Genomic DNA, 9,973 nt, shown 5'->3' on the forward strand with positions numbered 1-9,973 from the left:
GGGGCCGGCGGCCCGGGAGGGCGGGCGGCGGGAGGGCAGGAGCGTCCCGCGCCTCCGCCGCCGCCTCGGCCGCCAGGAGCCGCCGCAGCCCGCGAACACAGAGAGTCCGGCCGCCCCCCGGCCCGGGCCGGCCGAGCAGCCCCGCGCCGCCGCCCCGCCCGCCGCCGCCCCGCCCCGCCGCTGGATGCCGGCGGCCGGCGGCCGAGCTCGCAGAGGCGGAGGGCGGCGCGGGCGGCGGCGGCGGCGCGGGCGGCCGGCGGCCGAGCGGCGAGAGCGCGGGCCCGAGCGCTAGCGCCGGCCATGCCCAGCTCCACCGGCCAGCCCGACGGCGGTGGGGGCGGCGGGCCGGGGGGGACGGCGGCCGGAGGAGACCCCAGCCCGCGCCCCCCACCCCCAGGCATCGAGGAGGCCGCGCCCCGGCCGCCGCCCGAACCCGACGACGCGGCCGCCGCGCTGCGCCTGGCGCTGGACCAGCTGTCCGCGCTGGGCTTGGGGGGCGCAGGACCCCCAGACGAGGAGGGGGCGGCGGCTGGCAGCGGAGACGGCGCGACGGCCGGCGACGCGGACGGCGGGAAAGCCGAGCCCGCGCCCCCCGACGGGCCGGAGGCCAGCACGCCCCTCGCCATGGCGCCCACCGTGGCGGTGGCCGTGGCGCCCGGCGCGCTGCCGCTGCTGGAGCCCGACGGGAGCCCCCCGCCGCCGCCGCCGCCCCGGCCGTCGCCGCCCGACGTGTTCGCCGGCTTCGCGCCCCACCCAGCGGCCCTGGGTCCCCCGACGCTGCTGGCCGAGCAGATGAGCGTGATCGGCAGCCGCAAGAAGAGCGTGAACATGACCGAGTGTGTGCCCGTGCCCAGCTCGGAGCACGTCGCCGAGATCGTGGGTCGCCAGGGTGAGTGGCCGCCGTCGGGGCGTCGCCTTCCCCGGAGGGGTTCTTCCCGGTCCCCCCACTCCCTCCACCCGCGGACAGACACTGGACACTTGGACACGCCCCGCGTGGGCTCTGGCCATGAGGCCGCCTTTGCGCCTTTGTCCAGCCGCCGGCAGCGGGAGAAAGTTGGGCGCAGCCAGTGCTCCTCCCCTCGCGCTCTGCCCGCTGCCCCCTTTGTCTGGGCTCCGGGGTGCAGCCGCTGTCCTGGTGCCCCATTGCTGGCCGGGACACCCCGAGAAAAGAGCCTGAGGATCAGTGGTCGGGGCTTGGGCGGTGGGTGCTCCACCCCACCAGGGGGCATGGGGCGGGGCAAGCCCAGATTTTGTTGGGGGGGGGGGATGGTTGCAGAAGGGAGGCCACCTCCAGGGTCAGGAGGGAAGTCTGGCACTACAAAGGGGGTACATTCCGGGTACCTCTCAACTGGACCCCGGGGTCAGCCTGCGGTCCCGATTTTGGGTGGGAGTGCGCCGGATGACCGAGAACCTTTGTTCCACGCTCCCTCCGCTCCCCAGAACCGGGATCTAAGGGTGCAGAGACTGGGTCTGGAGTGCAATCCTACAGGGCTCCTTTGGCAAGCTGGCCATGGGCAAGCCCCAGAGTGTGGGGGTCCGGGCTGCAGCGTTGTGGGAGCGTCCCTGTTGCCGCCCCATTGTTCTCTTTGTTAAGAGAGCCAGGCAGAGATTCGCAGGGTGACATCAGGCTGGCCGATGCTCATTGGCCCTCGAGCTTCGGGGCGGGCAGGCGGGTGGTGGGCAGTGCCCAGCCCAGCACACACCCACCGCCCGTTAGAGGCCTGGCGGCCTGCCCCACCGCCTCAACTTTCTCCTGCCCTCCAACCCCTTGCTCCCACTCCTAGCTCCCTGCCCACAGCCTGCTATCAGCCAAGTCTGAGATCTGAGGGTAGGGTCTGGGTGGGAGTCCAGGTGGGGGTGTGACCATGTCTCCGGAGCCTCTGTAACCTGAGCCAGAGGAAAGATGTCAAGTCTTCAATTGCAAGGTCACCTGACTCCCTGAACTAGACTGAGGACCACATTGATGCCCTCACCACCTCTGCAGCCTTTCTCTACTTCCGGGTGGGTGGGGCAGTTAGCCAGCGAGCCCTCTGTCTTTCATTCATTTGTCTCCTCACTCCAGGGAAGTGAGTGGGGCATTGTGCCAGACCTAGAGACCCACCGTGAGGAGTGGCAGATGGTTGGTTCTCTGAGCCCCATGTAACAGCTCCCTCCACACTGCCACCGCCTTCCTATTTAGCCTCTTCACCCCTGTTCCTTATAACTGTACCTGGGGAACTTTAGCACAGCTGTCAGGTAGTGGAGCCTCTGGGCAGTGGAGGGTGAGGTGTGGCTCTGTGTGAATTGAGGGATCCCACACCTGAAGACATCTCCAGCTACTCATGTGGTGTCCAGGGTCAGCAGAGAGCTCCTGGCCTTGTGGAGAACTAAGCCTAGATGCACCAGGCCCAGCCCGACCTCCGGTGTACATCCAGAACCCTTTGTGAGGTCCTGATGTGGCGGGCAGCAAGGCATCCCCTGCATGTTCACCCCACCCTTGACAGTGGCTGTGACCATTTGGAAATGGCAGCCCCTCTCTGTGATGGGGAGATGTCTCCTTCCTTGGGGTCGTTTCAGAGATGATCAGATAAGATGCTGGTTTTAGTTCTGTGTCCACATAACCTCATAGGTGGGAGGTAAGCCCTCTGAATATCAGAACAGGATGTTAACTTGAGTAATCCATGCTTCTAGAACCATCTGTGGCTCCCAGCTTCTCCCACACACCCAGTTCTTAGATACATCTATAAAGGTCCTTCCAGCCCTAGCCCTGCCACTCTGTTCTTCTGATCACCCACCCCATTCTCCACCTTGGTGATCCTTTGAACTTATTCTTTTATGTCAAATCCCAGGATTTAGCCTGGTACCAGTGGCTCACACCTGTAATGCTAACTACTCAAGAGGCTGAGATCTGAGGATCAAGGCTCAAAGCCAGCCTGGGAAGGAAAGTTCATGAGACTCTTAGTTCCAATTAACCAACAAAATGTTGGAAGTGAAAGTAGAGCTGTGGTTCAAGTGGTAGAGATCTGACCTTGAGCAAAAAAAGCTAAGAGATAGTGTCCAGGTCCTAAGTTCAAGCCCCCAGTAATGGCAACACACACACACACACACACACACACACACACACGCACGCACGCACGCACGCACGCACGCACACACACACACCAAAAACAAACTAGCCAGGTGCCAGTGGCTCATGCCTGTAATCCTTGCTACTTAGGAGGTTGAGATCTAAGGATCCCAGCTAGAAGCCAGCTCAGGCAGGAAAGTCCTTGAGATTTTTTTTTTGTTTTTTGTTTTTGTTGTTGTTGTTGTTGGTTATGGGGCTTGAACTCTGGGCCTGGGCGCTGTCCTGCACTCTTCAGCTCAAGGCTAGTGCTCTACCACTTGAGCCACAGCACCACTTCCTGTTTTCTAGTGGTTTATTGGAGATAAGAGTCTCATGGTCTCTCCTGCCTGGGCTGGCTTTGAACCGAGATTCTCAGATCTCAGCCTCCTGAGTAGCTAGGATTACACTTGTGAGCCACCTGCGCCTGGCTTCCTTGAGATTCTTGTACCCAATTAACTACCAAAAAAAAAATCCAGAAATAGAGTTTTGGACCAAGTGGTAGAATTCTAGCCTTGAAGCACAAAATCTCAGAGACAGCACCTAGACCCCCAGTTCAAGTCCCAGGACTTGAAAACAACAACAAAACACCACTAGGTCTAGGGGTACCCATCTCCTAGAGGTCAGGAAAGATACAGCTGCCTGACCTCACCAGTCCCAGAGCTAGCATCTCCCTGACACCTACTGCCGTTTTCTCAGTTGTAGGGTCGGTTCAAAGGCTTTCTGGACCCAGTAGAGTTATTGAGCTTAGGAGGCCCAGATAGGACTCTTATTCCTTGCTGAGTATTTCTCTCTCCGCTCCTCCCCCCCCCTCCCGCCCTCCCCCCATGTTTCATGGAGTTCTGGAGACAGGGCCAGGGCCTTGTGCTTCTATAGGTGCTTCTATGGATCCTGCATTGCTGAGCCACAGCAGGATCTTTATTGAGTGTCTGCTATGTACTGCACCTGTTCCAGCCTTGACATGTCCCATATTGCCAAGGATATAATGTAGACAAAGTCCTGTTATCACTGGGCTCGAGTCAGGGAGGAAGGTCTTTCCCCCATCACTTGGCAGGCCTGGACAGAGAAGAATGTCTTCCCAGAACTCAGCTTCAGTCATTGGAGGTCACCCGGGACTCATGCCCACTGTCTTAGGCTCAGTTTGGAACTTGCCACCTGCCTTCAGAGAGGGGGAGGGTCTGGCCACAGTGTGGGTGGGGGGAGGCTTCAGGGGAGGTCAGAGCCAGCTTTGGGTGGTCCCTGGAGCCAGAATCCTGAGGGCATAATTCTCATTGCAGCGTCTGGCTAAAATCAGTCACTCCTGGGGCCCTCCGGGCCCAGGGCTAGACTGCAGCCACCACCTTCTCGCGCCGTCACAGGCCAGGGGTGTGTCAGGTTCACTCTGGGGCACCTAGTAGCCCTCCTCCGTGTTAGCCGCATCTCGGGGCGGGTACCGTGAGTGCTTCAGCTGAGGTACAGTAGGTGAACTGGGCTTAAATTTCACCAGAGCCTGACCCAAGGCTGCCATTCAGTGGGACAAGGCACCAGGGGACAGGCGAGGGGGCACGGCCCCCTCCCTCCCTCCCTCCTGGCTCGCAGACCTGTTCCTAGATGCTCCCACCTTGTCACTCCATCCAGGTGTTGACTCTGAGGTCCTGTCACCTAGGTGTGACCCTCCGGGGCCCAAAGCACCTGGGCTGTCGGAATGGAAGGACCCATGCCAGGAACCCTCCCTCCCACATCTTGCCCCTGCTGGGCTGCCCAGTGGGACAGGGATCAGTGTCCTCTGGGCTGAGCCAGGTTGGGAGAAAGTGAGTGTGAGGTGCCACTTGGCACCAGAACCTTCTGAAGGAGCGGAAGATTAGGGACACAAAAGAACTTTCCTAAGCTGGTCACCCTCCTGTTGTCCATCTTGGGAACTGTGTGGCCTTGGCTCACCACCTCTGAGCTGAGGGGCTGCTGTACCCCCTCTGCTAACTCCCAGTGTCCCCTGGCTGAACCCCAGGGACTCCCCAGCTCCTCAGTTCTGATCTCTGCCTTCCTGGCCCAGCACTGTATCTGTACCTTCTCAGGGTCACTTGGTTGGTCCTGTTCATTTTGTATCTTTTCCTCCTAGAGACATTAGCAACACTCTTACCCTGTCAGGGCACCTTCTGGTGCTCCTGAAACAGTGCCCAGGGTGTGTCTGCTTCCCACAGTGTGGGGGATCTCCTCAGACCTTGGCGGAAGATGTTTCAAAGGCCCCCAGTGAAGAAGACTGGGCAGGCCACACGTGGTGGTGGTGGTGTTTTCCAGTCCTGGGGCTTGAACTCAGGGCCTGGGCACTGTTGCTAGGCTTCTTTTGCTTGAGGCTAGCACTCTACCACTTGAGCCACAGTGCCACTGTTTATGTGGTTCTGAGGAATCGAACCCAGGGCTTCATGTGTGCTAGACAAGCACTCTACCACTAAGCCACATTCCCAGCCCCCACATCTGGTTTTTATGCCCCAGACTGCCCAGCCCTGTGTGTCCTGCAAAAGACTTGTTACTGTCATACACACACTCCTGGGTCCCTGTGGGCCACAGCCTAGCCTAGTGAGCACCCACAAGCCCCAGTGCTGTGTCCCCTCAGGGCCCACCTTGTCCTTCATAGCTGTCCTGTGTCTTGGCCCGGGACCCTTGCTTAGGGGCTGAGAACCCAGTTCTCCTGGGGCTGGGAGCCTGATGGCGATTGAATGGCCTTGTTTGCACTTTGTGAGCCACAGTATCCCTTCATGGGATGGAGGAGTTAGTGTCCTATTGGAGCATCTGTGTTCATTTCCTGAGGCTGACTATGCTTGAAAGAGTAGAAATTGCCTGATATAGGTAGTTTGCAGGCTCATGTCTATAATCCAGTACATGAAGCTGAAATCTTATTTTTTTTTGTCGGTTGTGGGGCCTGAACTCTGGCCTGGGCGCTGTCCCTCAGCTCTTCAGCTCAAGGCTAGTGCTCTACCACTTGAGCCACAGCCCCACTTCTGGCCTTTTCTGCTTCTGTAGTGCTGAGGAATCGAACCCAGGGGCCTCATGCATGCAAGGCAAGCACTCTACCACTGAGCCAACGTCCCAGCCCAGGAAGCTGAAATCTTGATATCATAATTTGAAGCCTGCCAGGGCAGAAAGAGAGTGAGTCTATAAGACTACTATCTCTGATTAACCAGCAAAATGCCAGAAATGGAGCTGTGGCTCAAGTGGTAAAGTACCAGCCTTGAAAAAAAAAAAAAAAAAGCCAAGCAAGAGTACAAGATCCTGAGTTCAAGCCCCCAAACCAGCAATTAAAAAAAAAGTAGTTCCTGCAGCCCAGAAACGTGAGGACAAGGCGCACGGGGACGTGCTTTTTTCTGAGACTCTAGCAGCAGCATCCCTGCCTCCTCCAGCTCCCAGCGCCGCTTAAACTCTGTGTACCTGGCCTGTGGCTGCTTCACCGTCCCTTCTCACAAGAACACCAGTCACATTCCATTTAGGATCTTCCTTATTCCATCCATCATGCTGGTATTTTAACCACATCAGCAGAGACACCCCTCCTTTCCAAATGAGATTGCAGTCCGTTCCCAGCATTATAACCTTTAGTCTGGGTCGTTTATAAATGACAGAAAGGTGTTGAGATGGTTCTAGAGGCTGGAGAGTCAGTAGTCAAGGTGCCAGCAGATGCAGTGCCAGGTGAGTGCTGGTTCCTCCCAGATGTGGCCTCTATGGGTCCTCACTTGATAGGAGGGGAGCCCTGACCTCCTCATCTCCTGGAGCTCCACCTCTTAATACCGTCACTAGACATCTCCTAGTGGTGGATGGGGGAAGTGGGGGGATCTTCAGTCCCGAGGCTGCAGTGAGTATGAATTGCTGGTGACCTACAACAGAATTCTTGTTTTCTTTCAGGTCCAGAGGGGTCTTGGGAGGACCATGGGTGGGTCTGAGGATGAGCAGGTGGGCTCTAAGCTGAGCACGTGCACTGGCCCTGCCTGCCACAGCCCGTGGTCACCGTGTCTCCCCTCCCTTCTCAGGGTGCAAGATCAAGGCCCTGCGCGCCAAGACGAACACGTACATCAAGACTCCGGTGCGTGGGGAGGAGCCGGTCTTCATTGTGACCGGCCGCAAGGAGGACGTGGAGATGGCTAAGCGCGAGATTCTCTCGGCCGCCGAGCACTTCTCCTTGATCCGCGCCACGCGCAGCAAGGCGGGCGGGCTGCCGGGCGCCGCCCCGGGCCCGCCCAACCTCCCCGGCCAGACCACCATCCAGGTGCGGGTGCCCTACCGCGTGGTGGGGCTGGTGGTGGGGCCCAAGGGCGCCACGATCAAGCGCATCCAGCAGCGGACGCACACGTACATCGTGACGCCCGGGCGCGACAAGGAGCCCGTGTTCGCCGTCACCGGCATGCCCGAGAACGTGGATCGCGCGCGCGAGGAGATCGAGGCGCACATCACGCTGCGCACCGGCGCCTTCACGGACGCCGGGCCTGACAGCGACTTCCACGCCAACGGCACCGACGTCTGCCTGGACCTGCTGGGGGCGGCCGCCAGCCTCTGGGCCAAGGCGCCCCACCCGGGGCGGCGGCCCCCCACGGCCGCGGCCGGCCTCCGCGGGGACAGTGCCCTGGGTGCCCCCGAGGCCTTCTACGCGGGCAGCCGCGGGGCGCCGCCCGTGCCGGACACGGGCCCCACCAGCCCCTACGGAGGATCCGGCAACGGGGGCTTCACGTTCGGCGGGGACGGCCCCGGCGCCCCTGCGGGGACATCCGCCCCCGAGGACTGCGACTTCGGCTTCGACTTCCTGGCGCTGGACCTGACGGTCCCCGCCGCAGCCACCATCTGGGCGCCCTTCGAGCGGGCGGCGCCCCTGCCCGCCTTCAGCAGCTGCGCGGCCGTCAACGGGGCCCCGACGCCCGCGTCCTCCAGCGCGCGGCGCAGCAGCGGGGCGGCCACCCCGCGCCACTCGCCCACGCTGCCCGAGCCCGGCGGCCTGGGCCTGGAGCTGCCGCTGGCGCGCCGCGGAGCCCCGGACCCGGTGGGCGCCCTGCCCTGGTGGCCGCCGCAGAGCACCCTGCCGCCCTTCTCCGGCGGCGCCGGCTTTGCCACAGCGCCCTCGCTGCCCAGCACCGCCGCCGCCGCCGCCCTGGACCCCGGGGCCCCGGACGGTGCCCGCAAGCCCCCCATGGCAGCCGCGGCGACGGCCAGCACGTCCGAGGCCCCCGCGGCCCCCGCCCCGGGCCCCGCCATGGCCCTGGCGCGCGAGTGCGTGGTGTGCGCGGAGGGCGAGGCCATGGCCGCGCTGGTGCCCTGCGGCCACAACCTCTTCTGCATGGACTGCGCCGTCCGCATCTGCGGCAAGAGCGAGCCCGAGTGTCCGGCCTGCCGCACGCCGGCCACCCAGGCCATTCATATCTTTTCGTAGCGCGGGCGGGGCGGGCGGGGCGGGGCGGGGCCACGAGAGTCCGCATCAGCTTTAACTCCTGTGCCAGGCGTGGAGACGGCCGGCCCGCGGCCCAGCGACAGCCCCTCGGGGCCGGATGAATGACAGTATTGAGTGGACAGGTTAAAGTAAGCGGAGAGAAAAGGCCTGCTTGCACTTTTTATTTAAGACACCCCCCTCCCCAGGGCAATCTTAAACAAAACAAAACAAAAAAAAAAAACATGATTTTTACCACTCTCCTTCCTCGTCCTCCTTTTGTACGTAGGTAGCCGTTTTGAATTTCAGTGTTTTCCCGGCCGGTCTTGGGCCGCACGGACTCTTCCAGAGAGAGGGGTGGTGTTCTGACCCCTTCTGGGGGCCAGCAGTTCTCCACGGCAGCCTCTGGCGGCCAGGTAGGGGGTGGGGGGCGGGAGCAGGGGCGTCCCAAACAAATTTCTTACCTTTTTTTTTTTTTTTAATTATGATTCCCTTTCCTGCTGTGTTTTTGTTGTCATTTTTTAAAAAAATTTTTAAAGTTTTTTTAAATTATTTTTACTTTTTACCTCTTGTGTATATGTAGGGAATTTCTAGGGAAATATGTACTTTATGGAATAAATTTTAAGAACTAAAATATATTTTATTTTAAATAAAGTAATGGACCTTTAATCTTACACAGCTAAATTACTGATTATATATTTGCTGAGCTGATTTAAGGGTTAAAAAAATTGTATCAAGAGTTTTATTTTTTGACTTAAAGCCTTCTTAATAAAGTCTTTTTACTACATGTGAGCTCTTGGTGTCCATGTGCTGGTTAGTGGGGGACCCAAGGGAGTAGGAAGGGGGCTCCTGGCTCCTAGGCCTTGTACTCTGGGGTCTGGGTCTGAGCTCTGGTCAAGCAACATCTCCTTTTGCAAATGGGAGGGAGGGGGGAGGAGCCCTCCCTGAGGTTTAGATCCTCCCACCTTAGTGAACATCCAGCCACTGTATGTCTATAGTGTGGGATGGTCTGCATAGGCAGGTGGGTTCAAAGCCCTGGACAGGGTGAATGTGAAGACAGGAGCCCTTCAAGACAGGTCCTCCCAAATCTGCAAAGGACATCTGAGTGATGAACCCCAGGGCAGCCTGCCAGGTCACCAGAGAGCTCTGCGGGGTCAGGACTAAGCTCAGGGTCAGTGGATACCACTCAGTCAAAAGTGGGAAAGAGCCGGGCGCCAGTGGCTCACGCGCGTAATCCTAGCTACAAAGGAAGCTGAGATCTGAGGATCGCGGTTCAAAGCCAGTCCGGGCAGGAAAGTCCATGAAACTCATCTCCAATAAACTACCAGAAAACCAGAAGTGGTGCTATAGCTCAAGTGGTAGAGCACTAGCCTTGAGCTGAAGAGCTGAGGGACAGTGCTCAGACCCACAGTTCAAGCTCCACAACTGGGGGGGGGGGGGGGAGTAGGAAAGAATCCTGGAAGCTGGTGGCTCACACCTATAATACTAACTATTCTGGAGGTTGAGAGTTGAGC

General features: G+C 59.6%; 1 protein-coding gene across 1 annotated transcript; it reads left to right on the forward strand.

The window, feature by feature from the left end:
• Nucleotides 1-300: 300 nt before the first annotated feature.
• On the forward strand, nt 301-9,251 carry Mex3d (mex-3 RNA binding family member D). The gene is made up of 2 exons (XM_042697174.1): nt 301-889; nt 7,078-9,251. Exons 1-2 carry the CDS (start codon nt 301-303, stop codon nt 8,463-8,465), a joined length of 1,977 nt encoding a protein of 658 aa, XP_042553108.1. The 3' UTR covers nt 8,466-9,251.
• Nucleotides 9,252-9,973: the final 722 nt, after the last annotated feature.

Source organism: Dipodomys spectabilis, unplaced genomic scaffold (assembly GCF_019054845.1).
Source record: "Dipodomys spectabilis isolate Male_0828 unplaced genomic scaffold, ASM1905484v1 ptg000215l, whole genome shotgun sequence".
Taxonomy (NCBI): Eukaryota; Metazoa; Chordata; class Mammalia; order Rodentia; family Heteromyidae; genus Dipodomys; species Dipodomys spectabilis.